The following is a 22,958-nucleotide window of genomic DNA, read 5'->3' as shown; positions in this document are numbered from 1 at the left end:
GCTGATTTTTTTTTTTTTTTTTATTCATGTTTATCAACCGTGTAGATTCAGATTCTTTCCCGTTTGGATAATCGTAAAATGGACTGAATCTTCTTTTGTTTATGAACCAAGACATGATCCCAAGATGATATATTTCTTCATTTTTTAATCATCATTATATATTTTTTGATTGACTGCATGAAACTATCCTCTGAATTGTTGATACTCGTGGAGAGCACCCTAGGATCTTACATTGTCGTCTCTTCTTGTGGCGTTTTTCTCGTTTGCAGGTTAAAAACCCATGGCCAAACGTTGATGCTCACAGTGGAGTGCTGTTGAACTACTTTGGTTTGACTGAAGCAAGGTAGATTGTGGTTCAATAGTACGCATTCAAGTTTTAACTAATCGATAACTAAAAACTTTCCCTTTTAACTATGCGCAGGTACTTCACTGTTCTCTTTGGCGTTTCAAGGAGTCTTGGAATTTGCTCTCAGGTTTGTATACTTCAACATTCATTTTCAATTCTTCTTGATTTTACCCAACTCTTTGATCTTTACTGTATTCTATTTTGTGGGTTCAGTTAATATGGGACCGAGCTCTGGGATTGCCACTCGAGAGGCCGAAGAGCGTGACGTTGAAATGGCTCGAGGACTACTGCAAAAAAGCAGCTTGATTTAAAATGGCTGACGAAAAAAATGTTCATTCAGCCTTCACAAATTGATCCAGGGTGAGAGATCTCTTCTCATTTGTAATAATTACTCAAGCATGGTTAACCACACAGATGCACGATCATCTGGAACTACTTTCGGGGATTAGTAGATTTTAGAATCACTTGTGTTTTAAACTTGCTGGGTTTTCTGGCAAATTTTTATTCGTTCGGCCTCATTAATTAGTCGTTAGAAGTACAATATTCAGGAGAGGAAATGGTGGGAACCATAAATAAAAGGGTTTGAATACTTCATGTGTGATTACCGCATCTCTGTATTTTTTTTTAATTCTGGAACATTTTCTAGAACGAATGAGAAATAGTATGATACGTTATCGATTAAATTATAAGTTTAGTTCTTGAACATTTAATTTTGTCGTTAAGAAGTTTATGAACTTTAAAAAGTGTCTAATAAGTCATCAAACTTCGAATCTTATGTTTAAAATGTCCATATATTAAAAGAATGTCTAATAAGTTTACAACTTTCAATTTTATATATAATAGGTTCTTAACATATTCGACAATTTTAAGAATTACCTGATATATTAATATGAAATTGAATCATAAACTTTCAATTTGTATCTAATAAGCCTTGAATTTTAGAAAATATTGACGGTGTGAAGGTTTAACCCAATGAAAATTTTAAGAATTGGTGAGAAGTCTAATAGATCTCTAAATATTTAAATTTGTGTCTATTTAGTCTTTGAACTTTAAAAATTACCTGTTTTATCCAACGGGTCCTTAAAAAGGTTCACTTAACATTTTCAAAGGCTCCTTTCAAACTTTCAATGGATTAGTATAGGACCATAAAGTTTTCTAGAAAATTCTCGAAAAATTGTATAGGGACCATAAAGTTTCCTTGTAAATGTCTCGAGAAATCATATATGACCATAAAATTTCCTTGTAAATTCTCGAGAAATCGTATAGGACCATAAAGTTTCCTTGTAAATGTCTCGAGAAATAGTTGGATGAATGAGATATAAATTATAAAAGTATATTAAATTTATAAAGATTTTCGGATATTATATAATTATTAAGAAGTAGCCGCGTCAACAAGATGACACGTGGATTACGACTGGATTAAGCACCATCCATTCTCCGCCCACAGTTTCTTGTGAGCTCGCTTCTCTTCCGAAGTTCCGAAGTCTTTGTAATACGAGTGAAGGTGAATGGCTTCCATTTTCTCTGCGCCGCCGTCTCGACTGAATCTCACTTCTCGCCCAAGTTTGATTCACGGAGCTGTTCTTCCCTCCTCCATCGCCGGCATTCAATATCACTCCAATGCCTTTCCAATTCCTTCTTTCAGGTATCCATCGTTTAACCAGTCCTATTCGATTCCTCGCATTCAATTTAAATGATCTCTCAGGAGATATCGGGATTTCTATATATGCTGGAATGTGACTAGTGAGCTCGTTAGCAATGAAGTTCATCTGATAATTAATTCTGTAAAGTGGATCGGCTTTGATTCTTTTGTTGAAAATGGAATTTCCATTTTCGCAGGTAGTTGCTAATTCCTAATTGCTTTTGGCTGCTAACGCCAAGTGCTTCTACTGGTATTAGGTATTGTTTTTCAGAATTCTTATATTAGAAGTTTACTTGAGCAGTTTTCTTCGATCCCTCGCATTCAACGTTTAGAATCACATAGGATATACAGATCGTAATGTGTTGAATTGAGCATGTTTGCAGAATCCTATTGCATTTCTGTGTTGAAAATGGAATTGGACGATAGCTGCTGCCTTGCTGATTCCTAATTGGTTTCGGCTACTAAAGCAAACAGCTTATACTAAATCCTGGTTGGTTTTGTTTTGGCAAGTAGCGAAAAAGAGCTTATACTAATATTAGGATTGAGGCTTTATTTTGCTGATCTTGTTCGACATCTAATAGGATGAATCTTTGATTTGCTACCCAATTGGTCCCTGAACGAGCATGTATAGAATTTTGTCCACCAATTTTTTGGTTTCCGGATAAGACTCTTATTAGTTCTTCCTGAAAGCTCTTCTTTGATAGGGAAGTAGTTATAATTAATATGTTCGGGAAATGATTGTCCTGAAATGGCCTATATGGTATCTTGAAAAAGAATTTGGATTTTTTTGGGTTAACCACAGCTGAAGCGAAGGGGCAGGAAATAGCAGACCCAGAATCCGTCAACGGAGCTGCTAGTCCAACTTCTTGTTGGATGCACAAAGCATGCTCTTGTTGATGCACAAAAACTGTTAAAATCTTGAAAGATTAACTAAATCCAATTGTTTCTCAAGTAGTCAAGTAGTCAGTTGACTGAAAAATGAAGTGAAATGAGTCTGTAACAGCCCAAGCCCACTGCTAGCAGCTATTGTCCGCTTTGGACCGTTGCGTATTGTCGTCAGTCTCACGGTTTTTAAAACGCGTTTGTTAGGAAGAGGTTTCCACACTCTTATAAGGAATGTTTCGTTCTCCTCTCCAACCGATGTGGGATCTCACAATCCACCCCCTTGGGGGTCTAGCGTCCTCGTTGGCATACCGCTCGGTGTCTGGTTTTGATACCATTTGTAACAGCCTAAACCCACCACTAATAGATATTGTCCGTTTTGTCTCATTACGTATTACCATCAGCCTCATAATTTTTAGAACGCGTCGGTTAGGGAGAGGTTTCCACACCCTTATAAGGAATGTTTCATTCTTCTCTCCAACCGACGTGGGATCTCACATAATCAAACCCATGAGTGTCTCTAAATTCTTACAAGCCAAGGGGATTCTCTCTTTTCAATGATATGGAGTTTCCTCTTTAAAATCTTCTGGAAGTACTGAAGTGGAAAATACAGGTTCCTATCATTCCTGGTTCCATCTTCATTGTCCTTTGTTCTTCGTTTAGGTTTTCGCTTTTTCAATTTTTTCTTTTCACTTGATCTACAAATCTAAATTCTAGACACAATGAGCCTGAGATGACTGATATTTGTATTCACAATATTGCTACTCAGATTAGTGCTTGCGTGATTCCTTTTATGCAGGTACAGGAACACCAAAGGATTGGAATTGAGGCAAAGATCATTTTCTATAACAGCCTCAAATTCCTCAGATGGGAATTCCATCAAGGAGGAAAATGGTTCGAGTAAAGCAAGTAGTGATGCCCAAGGTCCTCCATTTCTTACTATCTTGGCTGGAATTTTTGTCTTTTCCCTCCTACTCTGGATGCTCAGTTCTGCTGCCACTTCACTTATAGGTCTAGTCGTCAAGCTGATCTCAACAAAGTAGTATGCCATTATTGGCATAATTCATGTTGCCTTAGAAGCTTAAACCCGTGTGGTTATATTCCTATCACACAACTCACTTTTTGGCTAGTTTTTTTTAGCTTACTTCTAGTGAATAGTTTTTATTTTCATCTCGTTTATGCCTTGCTTCAGCCTTCAACTATGTTTAATTGTGAGGAAGGAATTCTTCACAGGCAGGAATTCTTCAACTATGTTTAATTAAATGGTCTTAACTTATTGTGTGGACTAACCCATCTATTAAAATGTCCAAGTCAAGCCTCCTTAGGTGACCCGTCTCGGGAATAGAATGTACGAAGTCGATAATTTCGTCAAATCTCAAGTATTTTTCTTTCTTGTGTAGGATTATCAATCGTTTGGAAGTGATATTGTCAAGTTCAAAATCACTACACAATCTCAAATGCGACTTTAACTATTCACTATATTTGATTTTGTACTAACACGTTTTTTATATCGTCAAAATTAATTTTAAACACTAAAAACGTTTCAAATTCTCAACATTTTTACAAAAGCATTCGAGTCGGATGCCTTTCAACATCTGAAGAAGAAGCTTGGCGTCTCAGATCCTGAAGAAACAAGTTTCGGGGAGAATGTTAGATATTAAAATTTTGAGTACAATCAAGAGTATCAAAAACTTATTTCCACGCCCTGTAAACATAATTTCATTCGAGCAAAAAATTAATAAAAAAAAAAAAGATGAATATAACAATTAGCATACTTGAATCTCTAGAGAATTATGAAGGATTTCTACAGACAAGATGGCACAATAAATTATCCAGTGGAAACAGTCCATTCCAACCAATGTAAATGATGGCGTGAAGACATTCGTTGTCAAATATAACAAAATTGTGATATAGCAATGAAATTACTATACTTATTCCTTAAATAAATAAGCAAAAAAATAAATATATATATCTAACTGCCACAATTCTCTTCTGTTTCTGAATTTTCTCCAACAGAAGCTGTGAATTTTCGTCGTTCATCAGCGGAAGCAGTTATCACAGGCATCCAAATATCAGCAGTATCACTCAACAGAGACTGCACCTGTGGGTCTGCAGCCATTGCTGAAGATATCATTTCATCCACATCATCTAGCTTTTCAGATAGCTTATCCAACTCCTTGGCAATTTCCAACTGAGTAGAACGCAAAAAAATAGACATAAAAATCAATCTCTTTAAGAAAGTGTTTGCAATTGGGCAAAGATAAATGCAATGAATGTATAATGATAACCAGACTGACTTCATCAAGCTGCTTTAAGGACTTCGAGGGTACTTTCGTAACTTCAAGACCAAGGGCTTCGATCTTTGTACGCAATTCAACTTCTTCCTGGTTAGTGAGTGATTCCACCTACAAATAAATGTATGTTTAGGAATGAAAAGTGCAGATAAGTTCCCTAAATTTCCAGGAATGGATAGGCATATCGAGCAAATAATTATAATGTACATGATTGCAATGTATTAAACAATGGGTACTCTCTGAAACAGACAAACAAACAAACATAGTTCAAACGGGAGCTTTGAAGAAACTTGTCACTGCTTCCCCCCCACCAGCTTCCGAAGGGGGTGGTGCAACTGCAAAGTCGTCGGGTGAATCTTGATTTTGCGTATGTCTTGAGAGGGCATGGTGTCAATCCCACATCAGAAAAATGAAGAGACCACACAATCTTTATAAAATAAATGGATTACGTCTCTCATTGTCAATGGATTTTGAGATAGAACTCCATATGTATCTAACATGGTATCAGAGCCTATAAAGCTCTAATGAATATTCAGTCTAAAAACAAATTGGGATCGGATTCAAGAGTGGCAAATCCAAAGAGGTCCCATCTTGAGGGGCATGTTGAGGATTCCACATTGGAAAGATGAATTACTCCCCTCATTGCTAATTGGTTTAGGGAAGGAACCCATGTTTATCTAAAAGCATGTGCTTCCGTTAAATGATATCATAAGTTCATAAAAATTTTATGAAATTAGCTCTTCTCATTCCATGGTCAATAATAGACAAAGACGTTCACCATTTTTGCCCAAAAGTTTTCTACTCAATGCACAATGCATTTAGTAAATGGCAAACAAACGAGAACTGGAGAATCTTGTAACTGCTTCCCAGTGCAATTCCCAAAGGGAATGGTGCAACAAAAATTTAGATTCTGTCTGTACTTTGTATCAAATGATATCATAACCAAGGTTGTTAACTCGTGAAACAGAAGAGTATCAAAATTAAATTTTAGTATATCGTGTATCATAATGAACCATGCATGTAAGTTTCAATTTGGTAAATAACATTGAAATATAAATATATTTTCAAAGCATAAAATAGAGAAATAAAGAGCCAAATATTAATAACTCCAACATAAGTATGCACAAAATTTCTTGACCTCGTAAAATGTCTTCTTTATAATATAGAAGAACTTTTGAAGTTTAAGTAAAGAAAAAAAAAACATTTCTCATTTCTGGTTAAAGATAGCAAATTTAGATAGCATTTCTCAATCAGCTCCAAGCCAAGGATGAAACTGAAGAATTTATCTTTGGTAACCATTATTTTCAATTTTGAACCACAAGATAGTAAACTACTTCTCGGACTTTTCACTGTTACCATGGCAATTCAACTTGACTTCAATGGAAGAAATAGCTCCCAAAACTCCTCTTTTAGCATGCTCACCTATCACGATTAAAACCAAAATTTTGTATTGCCTCTTAGATATATCAATCCACCTGCCCATGGAATGAAACACAAAATGCCTCAAGTATGAACCCATATCTATGAGGAATCTCTCCAACACCATTGTAAATTTTTGTTCAAAGTGTGCTTTTGGTTCTATGCCCTCTTGCACTTGAAGTTTCCTTTTCGCATCAAGTATCATTGGCCAAACGCCCTTCACAATATCATGCCCCTGTCCTATCCTACAACCAAACTCATCCGCATGTTCAACAAATAACTTTAGTTTTGCATCAATGACTATGTCTTTTATAAGTAATTGTTCTCAAGTCTTTCCTAGTTGGTATGTTGTAGGCTGGCTGGATAGAGGCTAGCCTTTTTTAATGATTCTTAATACTAAGATCAGTGTATAAGTTTTTCTTCCAACCAGATGTACGAGCTTGATTTTTGCAAATATCCTCACTGGTTGAGATGTCTAGAGATCGAACTGTGAAGCTAGAAGCTGAGATGAAATGACAGGAGGGTACTAAAGATCAACGCAATTGTATGGTAGTCCAGGTTGCACATCATGTCCAAGTGATGGCAGAACTCAACATTGTGTTTGCATCATTACATTCCTAGGAATGGTAACATGATCGAGTCTTAGGCTAATTAAATACGGGGGAAATTGATTGTCCTCCCCTCTGGATGTAGTTCATTCAGATCTTGAAGCTCGCTCACCTCCTCTTACCCAAAAAAACGGTAGAAGAATTTCTAGAAAGTACCTTCCTTCCAATAACTAGAATTCTCCCCCATGCCCATTGGATCGTCACACTCCTTATTAGATGTCACTATGCCAAATCGTAAAAACCATAGACAGAGGCTAATCCCAACCCAAAAGTTGTTCCAAAAGGATGAATCTAACGCATTATACACTTTAATTGAAGAAAAGCATTCTATTAGGTTAGATATGTTCCAAGGATTATATGTACTTCACACTGTCTCTGTATGGCCAACCACCCCCCTCCTTCTTCCTGTAGTAACTGGTAATCACTTCTATTCCAAAGTTCTTTAATCTTTGGAGGGAATCTTCGTGGCCATTTTATCAAGAGATTATGTTCCCCTCCCTAAGTTATCCATTCCAAGCCCTTCCCAACTCTAGTGTACAGCTTCAATGTGCTGGTTAACAAGATGGCTCAACTTTTCGACACTTGTTACCCATAAAAAATCTCACTTTCCTTTTTATAATCGGTGCTACTAACCTTCGAAGTTTCCAGTAACATGAAGAAAGTTCAAACACTGGATAAAGTACAATTAGTTGATGGATGGAGAATATCTTGATTCACGACGAGACAATTTTTTGTCATTGAGGGGAATGAAGACGCAAACTTAGAGATTTCACATCCCATGAATGAGGCTCGGTGCATAATAATAAAAGTGTAGTGTGACTGTGAGAATATAAATAAGACTTGAAGGAGTATTCCTTGACCCAACCCCATGTCAATGTTATGAAAAATAAAATTTGCGCCGGTTTTGGAAGAGAAATCAAAACGTGTGAACTGAGAGGTGTCGGTTACTTATCACCGTAGGAGGTATTACCAATATAAGTATTGTGGCGAGTTTGGTAGGTAAAACACAAAACTGAAAAACATGATACATGATCCATGAACATGAACAATATTAGGAATCACGACTCTTCAGAATGGTATGATATTGTCCACTTTGAGCATAAGCTCTCATGGCTTTGCTTTGGGATTCCCCAAAAGGCCTCATACCAATGGATATTGTATTCCTCACTTATAAACTCATGATCTTCCACTAAATTAACCAATGTAGGATTCACTCCCAATAATCCGCAGCAGACAATTAACACAGAACAAGGGTAGTAAGGGAAAATTTGGTTGGTAAAAACCGAGTTCAGGAGTTAGATCACTATGGTTCTCTTAAATGTATACTTCCTAACACTGAATTAAAGTTCAAACTAGGGCAGTGTACATCAGTAGCCAATTGCATAGTAAGAACCCTCTTGCTTGCTACTTTTTGCATAGACCATTATCTTCTACTGCAACAATGCCCCAACGTCATTTATAAATAATTTAAATGCCAATTACCTTCTTCTATGTTTCTTAAGCGTACACAGAATTCTTACATGCTTAGAACAATTTAGCTATACGCAGTGCCCGATAAAACACGATCCAACCAATCTTCAACCACCCAGCACTCAAGGATCAATGTTCGAGTGAAATTAAAGATAAGAGAAGGTTTAATCAATAATACATAACAGGAAACACTACAGCCCCAAAATTCGCAGTCTGGAGCCCCAACACCTATATCTCTTCCCAAAATAAATATTAGAGAATAAAATATCGACGCAGCGCAACATCGGTCATCGAGCAAGCACCATCGAACTCGATCCTGATTATTTACTCACTTTTCGAAACATCTAAAAAAACACAATCAACCTAACTCGTCGTTCTAACGGAACGTCTCGACAATACCTAGATGACAAACTAGTCAATTCCAATCCATAAATACTCTTCAATCACGAATAGAATTATAGAATCGAATAGGATAGATGAACTAAACATTGAAAAATTGATGAATCGCGAGTAAAGTCGTGCGAAATTGCGACCTGGTGGAGAAGACTGGCAAGAAGGTTGAACAGTTGCTCGTCTGCCTTCCCTTCCTGATCCATGTTTTTCTGTGATCGGCCTCGGAATTTACTGAGTGATGTTTCGGGATTTCGGTACTTGTAGAATGAACGGCGACCAATCTGATCCCTTTGACGATGGATCGGCGATTATTGTTGCCGATGTGACACGTTCTATCGTTTGCATGAACCACGGAATACGCATTGACCAATTAAATCCAAATTTGGATAACTATTTTATTTAAAGCTTTAATTATTTTAAAAAATAACAGATACTATTGCATAAAAATTCAAGGGCATACATGTAAATTAATGTGATAATTAATATGAAAAAAATTTATTTTAGGAATAATATTATAAATAATATCAATAATAATTTTTAGGTTATACGAAATGATATTAATAATTTTAATCTTCAAAATCTTTAAAATTTTAACAATTAGCCCAATAATTTTAAAATTTAAGAATTTTAATAAAATTTTATAAATTATAGAATATAACTTGTATACGTGTTATATATATATATTATATTTATTTAATATGTCTCTAAACTTTTAGAATAAACTTATTTAATATAAATTTTGATGATATTATAATAAAATTTTAAAATTTTAATTTTAATTAATAGATCTCGTTTATTTTTTTATTTAAATATTTATATCGCAAAATATATGGACTTAACCAAAAATAACTCACGTTTGATATGTTTGAAAATAATTTCAAATTTGTTAAAATTACTTTTATTATTTTTAAAATCACTCTAAGTACTCTTTTTTTTTTCATGATTTAAAATTAATTTTGAATTATGTTTTATTTAAATGATTAAATTAGATACATGTTGTTTTTTAGTGATCTGATACAGATATAAAGTTTAATTACCTAGCAGATAAATATAAACTTTCAAATTTTATAAATTAATTACTTTAAACAAAATTACAAATATATTATTTTATTTTGATTTATTAGTTATGAATTAATGTTTATATGCCAATTTAAATATTAGTGGACAAAACACAAATTATCCTTACAAAAGTTGATGTTTTAATCTCAATTTTGCAACTGTCCAATTAAGGTAGAATAATATTAAAAAAATTTACTAAGATTAATCGTATGCATGATTAGGTAGATAAATTGATTATTAATATTAAATAACATTACTTATTACTTAACCATACTCACGTTAATTACTTATCTAGGTGTTCTAATGATCTCTTGACAACGCGTGACATGGTAAAAGAAAAACAAAATACCAATTAGGTAAGAGAACAACGAAACATGAATTGTATTTTTATCTATTTGTCTTATTTTATTCTTCAACTAGTTTAATTAAGCATGTTACAAGTTGTTATCTGGAGTTAATTGTAGTTTGTTGATTTAAATAGCATACCATATAATATTTTAATATATAAGAACATTAAATGTCAAATCTAGATTTCAAATCCTTATTTGAATCTTAAGTTCGAGTCGTTATATTTATATATATATTTTTTTAAAAAAATTAGATTATTTTTCCCGTAATTATTTATAAAAAATGTTGATTTAGCAATGATGAGACTATGATTTAGATAGTTAACCAAACATAAAAAACATGACATAATATGTAGCCAAACATTTTGGTACGTTGCTTAAATGGCTCCATCACACCTGATTCTAGTTTATAAAATTACCTGTTAATATTAATTCATACGTAAAAATAAATAACACAAACAATATATTTATTTTTTAGTATAATTAATATGAAGTATGAAAATTTGAATCTTTAAAATTAAAAAAAAAACAATTAGGATTTAATTATTCACTGAAAATTTATCAAAATTTACTAAAATTTAAAGAAATATACCCTTTATCGAGTAAAATTTTAATTTAATAGAACATATATAAGAAATTATTTTTTAAAATTTTAAATAAAAGTATATATTACATTTTAATTCAATGATTTTAGTCTCTCACTTTAATATATATTTATTAAAAACATTTTATAACTTGACCAAGTGCCATGCAGTTGATTCTTGTCGATTAAGATTTTAAAATGTGGACGTCGTTATTTAATGTGAAATTGTGGACTAAAATATCGATTAAGATTTTAGTCTCTCACTTTAATATATATATATATATATATATATTTTTTTATTAAAACATTTTAATTTTAATAAATATTAATGTGGACGTCGTTATTAATGTGAAATTGACAGGATATGACAAAATTTTAATTATATATAATATAAATCACATAAATTCAGCAAATTTAAAGCATCTTTCGGATAAGGAAAAAAGAAAAAGAAAGGCATTATAGAAATAATAATAATAAACAAGTGGGAAGTGGGATCTTTTTTTTATTTTATTTTCTATTTTTATAAAGTATGCTTTACCATACTTTTGCTTTTTGGACGATAAATATTTTACAGAAAGCATTAAAGTTAGGCAGAAAAAATGGTAATATTACAAAAAAAAAAAAAAAAAAAAAAACTTCAAATAAGCCTTCCTTCTATTGATTTTCCTAATGAATTATAAAATATTTAATTTAAGAAATTTCATTTGAATCATTTTCTAAAATACGGTGACTAATTATGGGCTTCACAAATTCAATCGTAAAATTAAGAAAAATACGTGGGCTCATCCTGAAATTCTGTGCATGAGAGTAAAAATCGTGTGTGGCCAAGCTCAGATGACCCGTCAAAAGAAGTCAACTACCAGATTCGGCTGGGTGGCCGACGAGAAAAATCATTCGTCGTCAGTCGAATGGGTCTGTTCGTAAATATCAGAAGTTCATGGGCATTGGAGGAAAGGCAAAAGTTGAAGGGGTACGTGGCATGTTGTGATTGGGTAAAGGCTTAGAACTGAGAAATCGGCGCGTTTTATTCAGTGATTCGTCCACATACGCAGTCGTCTTCTTCCTCCCAGTTCTTGCTGCTGTATTCCTTTCTCCCCGCTCTCTGCTTCGTCCCAAATCTCTCTCTCTAACTATTTGAAAATTTTCAGTCTTTGAATTTCTCAAGCTATGTATGAACATTTCATTTACTGTTGTCTTTGTTCTTTGCTGTCGAGACTTTGTAGCTAGCTTCTTTTTGCCTTTTTTTTTTCTTCCATTACTAGACGGCCCACTTCTCTCATTCTTTCTCGACTTTTCGTTTGTTTTTTTGGCGATCCCGATCACTTCTTTTGGAGCTTTGATTCAAATTCTCTGCTGCTTAGCTGAACGAGCTCGGGTACGGCCTGATGGATTTGGACTGTTTTTTCTTTTTTCTTTTTGATTTTGTTACTTACTGCTTGGATTTTGGTATTTGGTAGTGAATTTTGGATTGGTGGATATGATTTCGAGGTCGATTTTTGGATGAAATGTGGAATTGGAATTTATCGTACTTATTGTTCTTGCTTCGTTGCTTGCTAATCAAGCTTCAATCTCTTTATTAATCTACTAGTTGGTGGGGTTATGTTCCTTTTCTTCCTGTTTTTGATTTCTTGATATTAAAATTGCAGCGAGTTTATTGATAATTGCTTCCTCGTTCACTCTTTCAATTGGTTCTCTTTTCTGAATCCACTGTTGCTCCTCTCGCGAGCTAAACTTTGAAGTGGGAATCTTCTAAATTCATGTCGAGTTTTTGTTTTTAGGCTTTGAGTTTAAGAATTTTGTCTGGAAACTTTGCAGGTAGACAGGAGTACTGGTTAACCATGGCTCAACGAAGGGCTTCGGATCAACCACCGGGTAAGAAAATCATGCGAGCCCAAACACTAGGGAATTTAGCTGAGTCGATCATGGACAGTGAGGTGGTTCCTTCTTCACTCGATGAGATCGCGCCAATTCTTCGTGTTGCTAATGAAGTCGAGGCAATCAATCCGAGGGTTGCTTATCTATGTAAGTTGCAGCAACTTTGCTTGGAAATTTGGAACTCATTTAAAGTACTACTTTTTTCTTTGATTCAACTGCTGAGGAATTATATTCTTGAAGAATTACTTCGAGAAGAAAATTGATGTTAACTTCAGCGAATCATTGCGTTTTCTGGGTCAGGTCGATTTTACGCATTTGAAAAGGCTCACAAATTAGATCCCACTTCAAGCGGACGTGGTGTTCGGCAATTTAAGACGGCACTTCTTCAGCGTCTAGAGCGGGTATTTCAGTTCCTCTGTCTGTTCTATATCTCATGAATATCTATTTGTAGCATAGCGGACTACCCAAAATCATCTGGGAGTAATGTATTGGTTGGGTTTGTTAGGAACCATAAATCTCACAAATCTCCACAATTGTATGTATTGTCAAGTATAAGCTCTCATGGTTTTCCTTTCGGTTTTCCAAAAAGGCGTCTTACTAATGGAGATATATTCCTTACTCATAAACCCATAATCGTTCTCTTAATTAGTCATGTAGGACTCCCTCCCAACCATCCTCAACAATCTTCCCCTCGGACAAAGTATACCATAGAGCCTCTCTTGAGGCATATGGAGTCCTCGAATAACCTCCCATTAATTGTGGTTCGACTCCTTCTTTGGAGCCCTCGAACAAAATACACCCTTTATTTGACACTTGAGTCATTTTTTACTACACCTTCGAGGCTCACAACTTTTTTATTCGACATTTGAGGATTCTATTGACATGGCTAAGTTAAGGACATGGTTTTGATACCCTGCTATGAATCACAAACTTCCATAATGGTATGATATTGTCCACTTTGAGCATAAGCTCTCATGGCTTTACTTTTGGTTTCCCTAAAAGGCTTCGTACCAATGGAGATGTATTCCTTACTTATAAACTCATGATTATTCTCTTAATTAGCTAATTAGCTAATGTGGAACTCCCTCCCAACCATCCTCAACTGGGTTTGCTTTGATTTGATGGTAGCTATATATTCATACCAAAGAAAAAGAAAAGTAATGAACTGTAAAAATGCACCTTGCGGTGAATATATCCATTTAGACTAACTTCTTTTCATCTATGTTGCTGAATGGAATTGCTGCTTTTCAGGAAAATGAAACAACATTAGCTGAAAGGCAAAAGAGTGATGCTCGTGAAATGCAGAGCTTCTATCGCCATTACTACACAAAATATATTCAAGCCTTGAACGAGCCTGGCAAAGCTGATCGGTAGTTTTAAGATAAATAATGTAGTTCGCTTGGTTGTTTGAATTTGTTGCACTGCATTATTTAAACTGATGGTTCTCTTCCTGATCAGTACCCAACTGACAAAAGTTTATAAAACTGCCTCAATCCTCTTTGAAGTTCTGAAGGCTGTGAATCAAACAGAGGCTGTAGATGTAGCTGATGAGGTAAAAATGATAATATTATAATGTAGACGTTGCAAGATATTCGTCTGTTCACCTTTTATTTGATTACTTGCAGTAATATCTTGAATTAACCTGTCAAGTGCTGTTTGTGCCCATGACTACTGATGATATGTTTTCTTGTCTAAGATTTTGGAAGCTCACACCAAGGTTGAGGAGAAACAGCAGATGTATCGACCATTTAATATACTTCCTCTTGATCCTGATAGTGCAAATCAGATAATCATGAGAATTCCTGAGGTGTCATCATGTTATCTTTCATTTTTTCGGGTTCTAGTTTGAATCTTCACGAGCTTGATGTATATTAGCACCTATTTGCTTTTACAGATTCAAGCTACTGTCACTGCCCTTCGTAATACCCGGGGTTTGCCATGGCCAAAGAATCACAATAAGAAAGTAGATGAAGATATCCTTGATTGGCTTCAAGCCATGTTTGGTTTCCAGGTGATTAATGAAGTTTATTGAACTGGTGCAGACCAAATAGGAGAAAAGCGTTCTTAACCTTTTATTGATGCTTTGAAAGTGAAAACTAGTCCTTATTCTAAACGAGTGAAAAAACTAATAAACGGCCAAGAACTTAACCTAGAATTTAACAAGAACTATTCCAAAGATTCCAGTAATGAAGCTACATCATAAACATATTTTCACTCACTAATTGCAGGAGGGCAACGTGGCAAATCAAAGGGAACATCTGATTTTATTAATTGCAAATGTTCAGATGCGCCAGTTACCGAAGCCTGATCAACGACTCAAGGTTTTATTCTGCTCAACTTTTCTTTTGCTTCAGAGTCTCTATTTTCTGCTAACCCTTTCGCATTTTAGTTGGATGACCGTGTTCTTACAGAAGTCATGAAGAAGCTTTTCAAGAACTACAAAAAATGGTGCAGGTATCTGGACCGCAAAAGCAGCCTTTGGTAAGACTCTGTTAGACTTCAACGATCTATCTAGTTAGTCTTTGTAGGAATGTCAGCACAATAAAACTTCTGCCTTTTGTTACAGAGAGAATCTATGTATAATTTACAGTCCATAAAACTTCTAAACCATTGCTATCTTATATTTGACTTTCATATTTTTATAGGTTGCCAAAAATCCAACAAGAAGTTCAGCAGAGAGAGTTACTATATATGGGGTTGTATCTTCTTATATGGGGAGAAGCTGCAAATTTGAGATTCATGCCCGAGTGCCTTTGCTATATATATCATCATGTATGCATTAGCATCTGAGTATAATTTGCTTAAACCTGTATACCTTTCTTTGCCTTTTGCCTAAGATTAAATATAGTATTTGTTCTGATCATATTCTTGAACTTGACCTAACACTTGGAAGAATTTCTACTTAAATTTTCAAGTTACTCCAAGAAGTGGTGATAAGATAGCTGGAACCAAAAGTTTCCGAACTTGAGCAATTTACATAAGTGTAATTGATTCCTCTCTGTTAGTTGACTCTATGGACTCACTGTACGACGTTGAAACTTTATAGATGGCATTTGAATTGTACGGTATGTTGTCTGGAAGTGTGAGCCCAACGACAGGAGAGCACATCAAACCAGCTTATGGTGGCGAAAAAGAGGCTTTCTTGACGAAAGTTGTTACTCCAATATATGACATAATATCTAAGGTATTGCATATAATCTTCTTGATCATTGAAATAGGTTGGTTTCCAGTTCCTTCTGCGAATTGATAGCTGGGTATCTCCTTCATTCATAATTTGCATTTATAGGAAGCAAGCAAAAGCCAAGACGGTAAATCGAAGCATTCACAGTGGAGAAATTATGACGATTTGAATGAATATTTCTGGTAAGCTTTTTGTCATCAGTCCATTTCTACTCATATTAAGTTTTCCAAAATTTGAAGAATTTCGGTGGTGCACTTTTGTAGGTCTATTGATTGCTTCCGCCTTGGTTGGCCTATGCGATCTGATGCTAATTTCTTTCAGCGTCCTCCAGAGCCAGTTAGAGTTAACAAAGATGATGTATGCAAATATTTCAATTTCTGATATTTGTTTGTCCATGTTCTTGTAGACTCATATTCACTAGAGGAACATAATTCTTTTAAGAAAAGAGGCAACTTATTTAGCCATAAGATAAATCGTGATCCTACGCAAAATCTTGTTTAGTTGTTATCCATTTAGTCTCTCCGTGGTACATTAGTTGAGCCAAAAATATTAAATGGCTTTCTAAACAATGAATAATGATCTCTTCCCCCCACAGTTTCTAGTCTATAGACTTCTTTGCTGGAATAGTGTACTCATGATGGTAAAATGTATCATTTTCAGGAAAAGAAACTAAATGGCAGAAATCGATGGATGGGAAAAGTTAATTTCGTGGAAATACGTTCATTTTGGCACATATTCAGAAGTTTTGACAGGATGTGGAGTTTTTTTATATTGTGTTTTCAGGTAAGTTACTTGTCATGGCTTCTTTTCTTTCTTTCCTTTTATTTTCTTTCTTAAGTTGGTAATATTGTTGGAATATGTTCTCCAAGGCAATGGTAATCATTGCTTGGAATGGTTCAGGAGATTTGGGTGCAGTTTTCGAGGCCGACGTTTTTAAGAGAGTAATGAGTATCTTTATAACAGCTGCAATCTTGAAATTCGCACAGGGTATTGAAAACTTGTTCATTTCTTCTAATGCTTCTCGTTTAGTTATTTACGTAAAAGAATGTGCTCTACCTGTACTTCATGTACATTTCAAATCACTAAAGCTTCTCTTATGTTTCTTATACTTCCATGCTAGGATTTTTCATTTTAATATGTTGTTTAATTTCAAATAAATTTGAAGAAAAAAGCACAACAAAGATGGAACATTGGAGCATTCATTTATATGCTTTTGGAATACACTTTTTTTCCTCTCTTCATAAGATACATAACTATCATTGTCAAAGGGGATTTACAGAAGAGGGGGTAGAGGAGGTATCCCCACACATCAAAGGATTAAAAATAATCTATCAGCTGGTGGGTAATTGAACTATGCTATAATTACAAAATAAATTAGAAGAGGGAGACCAAGTAGAAGCAAAAACTTTCTTAGATTGGACCTGTTTTCTGTAGAGTTAGTTGAGTTGTGCTAACATGGCCTTTTTTTTTCAGGCTGTTGTTCTTTTTTAATATTATTTTGTACTCTTTCATTTTTTTTCAACACATGGATATTCGTTTTAGATCATAATTGGCTACCTCTGCTTCATTAGATCAGTTGAGAAGAAATAACCAGTCAAATCTCGTTGAATAGCCAAACCTCTCTTAAATACAAGTACACGGGCGGTTAAGCTTAAAACAACTATTAACAATAAAACTAAAATATAACAAACTAACCCAACTATTCTTAGGACTATGGATCTCCACAATGATATGATATGGAGCACAAGCTCTCATGATTTTGCTTTTTGTTTCTCCAAAAGACCTCATACCAGTGGAGATGTATTCCTTACTTATAAATCCATGATCATCCCCTTAATTAGCCAACATGGGACTCCCTCCCAACATTCCTCAACAACTATTAGTAATCTCTAAAAGCTTTTTTTCTTTTTTTTTTTTCTTTTTTCTCTCTTCCTTATTTTATGTTGCACTCGATACTTAAACGAATGACAATAACAACAATCTGAGCAGATTTTTTTTTTTTTTTAAACATTGTATATTTATTTATTTATTTATTTGTTCCATTTTCAGCTGTTATTGATATTGTCCTAAGCTGGAAAGCAAGGAAGAGCATGTCCTTCTATGTCAAGTTAAGATACATTCTCAAAGTTATATCAGCTTTGGCATGGGTTATAGTTTTATCTGTAGCGTATGCCTTTAGTTGGAAGGATACCTCTGGCTTCACACAGACGATCAAAAGTTGGTTCGGGAATAGTTTAAGCTCACCTTCCTTCTTCATTGTAGCCATTGTTATTTACTTATCTCCAAACATGCTTTCTGGGCTGTTGTTCCTTTTTCCAACAATTCGGCGTTACCTGGAACGTTCAAACAATAAGGCTGTGATGCTCATGATGTGGTGGTCTCAGGTAATGAGATCAATGCTTCAACCTTCGTATTAGACAAATCATTTCCGGTTTTGGACTAAACCACAAAATACTTGAACGTTAAAACTGGTGCTTTTTCTTTTTCAGCTTAGTATATAGACACTTCATAGATTTTGATTCTTGTCTTACGAATTATTAATCAAATGCTTGAATCCATTCCAGCCTCGGCTTTATGTAGGAAGAGGAATGCACGAAAGCTCATTTTCACTCCTGCAGTAAGAAGTTTGATCTTGAGTGTTGAGTAGGCAAGCTTAAATCATCATGAACTTCTCTTAATTTAAGTTTCTTTCTGATTTTCAGGTACACTTTCTTCTGGGTTCTTCTGATTATATCGAAGTTAATATTCAGTTACTATCTAGAGGTACTTATCCGATTCAATGCTTAGAATATAAACTTGTCCCCAGGATTTGAAGGAACCCCATTTATTGATATTTATTCAAGTTCGTTTATCACAATTTATTTGGTCAGCGTAGTTAACTTAACAGGCCTCAACTCTAACTAACCATAACATCTTAACCAGACCTCACCAATAGTAACGTACACCCACATGCTAAAACAGAAGACATGAATTTGCCTCCTAAAGCTGTGAGCTGAGAAGCTGGCGAAGCTTTGGTAAAAATTCTGCAATTTGATCTTTCGAAGAGACAAATTGAACTGACAAATACTTTTCATCCTTCTTTTTGCACGCGCATGCACACACAAAAAGTCTTGTTAACATTTACATGAAATATTGGATAGCTGTCTCAAGGAAATATCAGAAATATTATAGATAAGGAGGATTCTGCAAAAAGATGTTTAGATCACAAGGCAGCCATCATAGCCAGTACAATTCAGCTGCTGTTGACTGAGAATATAAAGTTTATTTTCTGCCTCAGCGGAAGACCCTGAGATAGCTCTGTGTTCGATCAAACACATTTCCTGTACAAGCCAAGGAATGAGGGTCAACATTTTGAGATAAATTTGGTTTGAGTTACGGACTGTTGTAAGTTTAATTCAAGGAAAGCAAGAACTTTTCTTTACAAAAAATTGAAAACGTCATAGAGCCTTTGGAAAGGAGAAACGAAGGTAGAAGTATTAAGTTGGCATTTGTTAGTAAGACAACTAGTAGGAATTTAACATCCTAGGTTGAAGGCCGCCGTAGGGTTTGAATCCATTTGTCCAAAGTCCTTTTCACATGTATCAATGCCACAGCCAATTCAGAGTGGTTCTTTATTAGTTATCAGCATTTCCATTGGCAGTGACGTCTAGAAATAATTCAAACAATGTTTAAAGTTTTTGTTATTTATGTGACTCTTTAGGTTGCTGTGGTTACACTGTACACCACTATTTTCTTCTTATGTTCAGTCTATAAAGTATCAACCAAATACATGCCATCCTAAACGTTGTTAAAATGGGACTAGATTGATGAATGAATTGTAGGGAGAGTGCAGATTTATTGACAACTTAGAAATCTAATAGTACAATGCTTCATACAATAGTTAAGAAATGTTTGTCAAAATGTTATGATCTGGTTGGTGGTTTGGAAATTTTCTTAATGCAGTGTATTCATTACTACTGTTGCCTTTTGCAGATTAAGCCACTTGTGGGTCCAACAAAAACCATTATGCGAGTTCATATTGGAATATATAGATGGCATGAATTCTTTCCTAGAGGTTAGAGCATATCGTAACACGAGGACAAGCAATGATCAGTTTCCCTATGAAATGAATTTTCATTATTTTTTAATTTTCTAAAAAATATTATTGCAGCTAAGAATAACATTGGTGTCGTGATCTCAATCTGGGCTCCCATTGTTCTTGTATGTGATTATGCATTCAAAAATTACATCAGCTATTTCTCTCCCCCAAAAAAAAGAAAATTACATCCGCTAATTCACTATTTCAAAGCATATTTCTCTTTCTACTGGGTATTTTACATAAGCTACTTTTTGTAGGTTTACTTCATGGATGTGCAGATTTGGTATGCCATTTTCTCCACAATATTTGGGGGAATTTACGGTGCATTTCGTCGCCTTGGAGAGGTATTGGAACTTCGTTCTTTTTATCCTATTCCTAAAATGTCTCACAATAACCTTTAGTCCTAGCCGCCCCTCCCTTTGACAAAAATTATGTTCATCAAACGCACACGGTCACATATCTACAAAACAGTTTTCACTTGTTTTAGTATCTTTTCACATAGTTTTAACCTGCATATGCAAGCTTTTGAATCTTGGAACTGTACTCAATATTGATCTTGTAATTAGATACGAACATTGGGAATGTTGAGGTCTCGGTTTTTATCACTTCCTGGTGCTTTTAATGCCTGCTTGATTCCGGTGGAAAAGAAGGATCATACTAGAAAGAAGGGGTTGATGGCCAATTTAAGTCGTAAATTTGATGAGGTTTGGTACTACCACTTGACTTAGATATGTAATATAAAGTTTTTCTTCCTTGAATGAAAGGATTATTCGATCTTACTGAGATAACCATACAATAGATAACACCGGATAGAGACGATCAGGCTGCGAAGTTTGCTCAAATGTGGAACGAAATAATTATTAGTTTCAGGGAGGAGGATCTGATAAGTAACAGGTGAGATAAGTTTGCAATCTTTGTACATCTGATACTCCATATTTTCATTACAACAATCTCAAGTTCTTAATTTTTTCCGTTTTGTTCCAGGGAAATGGACTTATTACTTGTACCCAACTGGATTGACCCTGACTTGGCCCTCATCCAGTGGCCTCCCTTTTTGCTTGCTAGCAAGGTGTTATATCCTTGCCTACTTTATTTTTTATATATTCGTCTGTACTTGGCAAGGTGTTATATCTTTGTCTACTTTATTTTTTATACGAGTTCCGCTTAATCTGTTATAACTTTATCCTGTCCTTGTTATGTAGATACCAATAGCATTGGACATGGCCAAAGATAGCAATAGAAGAGACCGGGAGCTTAAGAAGAGACTAAGTACAGACAAATATATGCTCTGTGCTGTTCGAGAGTGCTATGCGTCCTTTAAAAGTATAATTAATTTCCTGGTTCTTGGAGAACATGAGAAGTTGTAGGTTATTCTCATTAATCTTAAGAAAGTACGCAGTTTTGTCCACTTATTATGTTTCTCTAACTTTCTGTTTGTTTTCTTTTTCCAGGGTAATAAAGGAGATCTTCACCATAATTGATGATCATATAAAAGAAGACAATCTGATAGTTGAACTAGATATGAAAGCTCTTCCTAATCTCTACTATCAATTCGTTCGGCTGATTGAATATATGGTGATTCTATCTGCTATATAACATTTATATTTTTATTTAATTCACTTGTTATTGGTTCTTATTATATCTCATTCTTGCAGCAAAATAATAAAGAGGAGGATAAGGATCAGGTTGTAATAGTCTTGCTGGATATGCTAGAAGTTGGAACAAGAGACATAATAGATGAGGAGATTTCCAGGTATGTCTTGTGGCTAGAATTGCCTTTCTTCTATACCATTGTTTCCATTTATTTTATTCCCCCTCTCTGTAGTTTGGTTGAGTCAAGTCATGGTGGATCCTCTGGAAAAGATGGGAAATCAAGATCACTTGATCGGCTTTTTGATAAACTCAACTTTCCAATTCCTGAAACTGAAGCTTGGAAAGAAAAGGTAAGTTCCATGTGATATGAAAACTTGATACGACATGTTTTGACGATGAACCAATTAGATACAAATTTCGTTAATGCCAGAAGACCTTGCATAAGGCTATTTGTATATTCTTTTTTTCCAGTTACATCTATGTTTACATTCTTTTCTCTTTAGAAATATTTGTAGAACTCTCCTTTGCGTTAACCTATAAGCATTTGCAGATTAGAAGGCTCCATTTATTGCTTACTGTTAAGGAATCAGCTATGGACGTGCCATCAGATTTAGAAGCCAGGCGGCGTATATCGTTCTTCTCCAATTCGTTATTCATGGAGATGCCCCCTGCTCCAAAAGTTCAAAATATGCTGTCATTCTCGTAATGTCTTGACTTAGAAACTTTTAATAATGAAGATATTGACAACTTATATTAAAATTTTTCTGGTGGTAATACATATGATAAACTTTCCCTTAATGATTCTGTATCAATGGAATTTCCTTTTTCTTGGCCTAGTGTCCTTACACCCTACTACGATGAAGATGTTCTCTTCTCTATGAATCTTCTGGAGAAGCCAAATGAAGATGGAGTGTCTATTCTTTTCTACTTGCAGAAAATCTTTCCAGGTTCTTTTTTGCTCTTCTCTTTGATTTATTATATATCGTTGAAGTTCCACTTTATAAGGCTTATAATTCCAACAGAGCAATGGACGAACTTTCTTGAGCGAGTCCAGTGTAATAGTGAAGAAGAGTTGAGAAACAATGAAGAGCTTGAAGAACAGCTCCGTCTTTGGGCATCATACAGAGGTCAAACATTGACCAAGACGGGTAATATAACAGCACCACCCCCCCCCCCCCCCCCCCCCCC

The 22,958-nt window shown here is 34.8% G+C and overlaps 4 protein-coding genes and 1 long non-coding RNA gene across 7 annotated transcripts in view; 3 read left to right on the top strand and 2 right to left on the bottom strand.

Moving 5' to 3' along the window:
- LOC111455982 (citrate synthase, mitochondrial-like) overlaps positions 1-938 on the top strand; it is a 7,325-nt gene extending 6,387 nt beyond the window's left edge. The window contains exons 18-20 of the mRNA XM_023097655.1: positions 270-343; positions 422-473; positions 560-938. Of these exons, the coding sequence (XP_022953423.1) occupies positions 270-343; positions 422-473; positions 560-652 (219 nt within the window). The 3' untranslated portion in view covers positions 653-938. The remainder of the gene's footprint in view (positions 1-269; positions 344-421; positions 474-559) is intronic.
- An 809-nt stretch (positions 939-1,747) lies between these two features.
- LOC111455984 lies at positions 1,748-4,152 on the top strand. Its single transcript, XM_023097657.1, has 2 exons — positions 1,748-1,991; positions 3,670-4,152. The coding sequence occupies exons 1-2, from the start codon at positions 1,855-1,857 to the stop codon at positions 3,911-3,913; spliced, it is 381 nt and encodes a 126-aa protein (XP_022953425.1). The 5' UTR covers positions 1,748-1,854; the 3' UTR covers positions 3,914-4,152.
- Positions 4,153-4,652: 500 nt separating this feature from the next.
- On the bottom strand, positions 4,653-9,421 carry LOC111455983. Its single transcript, XM_023097656.1, has 3 exons — positions 9,195-9,421; positions 5,168-5,275; positions 4,653-5,061 (listed from the first exon to the last, which is right to left on the bottom strand). Exons 1-3 carry the CDS (start codon positions 9,255-9,257, stop codon positions 4,843-4,845), a joined length of 390 nt encoding a protein of 129 aa, XP_022953424.1. The 5' UTR covers positions 9,258-9,421; the 3' UTR covers positions 4,653-4,842.
- Positions 8,784-9,188, bottom strand: LOC111455985. The gene is made up of 2 exons (XR_002712677.1): positions 8,994-9,188; positions 8,784-8,897 (listed from the first exon to the last, which is right to left on the bottom strand). It is a non-coding gene; the product is annotated as an uncharacterized LOC111455985 (long non-coding RNA).
- Positions 9,422-12,094: 2,673 nt separating the features above from the next.
- Positions 12,095-22,958, top strand: part of LOC111455968 (callose synthase 1) — a 16,611-nt gene continuing 5,747 nt past the window's right edge. Inside the window, exons 1-31 of one of the 3 annotated variants that reach the window (XM_023097635.1) lie at positions 12,095-12,418; positions 12,859-13,065; positions 13,219-13,319; positions 14,170-14,288; positions 14,377-14,470; positions 14,615-14,725; positions 14,813-14,929; positions 15,147-15,239; positions 15,308-15,399; positions 15,564-15,690; positions 15,965-16,102; positions 16,205-16,281; positions 16,363-16,456; positions 16,760-16,882; positions 16,969-17,086; positions 18,149-18,483; positions 18,664-18,716; positions 18,802-18,862; positions 20,072-20,153; positions 20,250-20,299; positions 20,435-20,521; positions 20,744-20,881; positions 20,977-21,071; positions 21,162-21,246; positions 21,380-21,540; positions 21,629-21,752; positions 21,833-21,930; positions 22,003-22,120; positions 22,321-22,472; positions 22,608-22,717; positions 22,793-22,918. In XM_023097635.1, coding sequence (XP_022953403.1) covers positions 12,882-13,065; positions 13,219-13,319; positions 14,170-14,288; positions 14,377-14,470; positions 14,615-14,725; positions 14,813-14,929; positions 15,147-15,239; positions 15,308-15,399; positions 15,564-15,690; positions 15,965-16,102; positions 16,205-16,281; positions 16,363-16,456; positions 16,760-16,882; positions 16,969-17,086; positions 18,149-18,483; positions 18,664-18,716; positions 18,802-18,862; positions 20,072-20,153; positions 20,250-20,299; positions 20,435-20,521; positions 20,744-20,881; positions 20,977-21,071; positions 21,162-21,246; positions 21,380-21,540; positions 21,629-21,752; positions 21,833-21,930; positions 22,003-22,120; positions 22,321-22,472; positions 22,608-22,717; positions 22,793-22,918 — 3,463 coding nt within the window. In that variant the 5' untranslated portion in view covers positions 12,095-12,418; positions 12,859-12,881. Of the gene's footprint in view, positions 12,419-12,615; positions 12,635-12,707; positions 12,782-12,858; positions 13,066-13,218; positions 13,320-14,169; positions 14,289-14,376; positions 14,471-14,614; positions 14,726-14,812; positions 14,930-15,146; positions 15,240-15,307; positions 15,400-15,563; positions 15,691-15,964; positions 16,103-16,204; positions 16,282-16,362; positions 16,457-16,759; positions 16,883-16,968; positions 17,087-18,148; positions 18,484-18,663; positions 18,717-18,801; positions 18,863-20,071; positions 20,154-20,249; positions 20,300-20,434; positions 20,522-20,743; positions 20,882-20,976; positions 21,072-21,161; positions 21,247-21,379; positions 21,541-21,628; positions 21,753-21,832; positions 21,931-22,002; positions 22,121-22,320; positions 22,473-22,607; positions 22,718-22,792; positions 22,919-22,958 lie in introns of those variants that run through there. The other 2 variants (XM_023097637.1, XM_023097636.1) reach the window with 2 other exon arrangements.

The sequence above is a fragment of the Cucurbita moschata genome, unplaced genomic scaffold (assembly GCF_002738365.1).
Source record: "Cucurbita moschata cultivar Rifu unplaced genomic scaffold, Cmos_1.0 Cmo_Scf00018, whole genome shotgun sequence".
NCBI classification, from domain to species: domain Eukaryota; kingdom Viridiplantae; phylum Streptophyta; class Magnoliopsida; order Cucurbitales; family Cucurbitaceae; genus Cucurbita; species Cucurbita moschata.
Note: the sequence above shows the minus strand (reverse complement) of the source record. Positions and strands in the feature narration are given on the sequence as shown.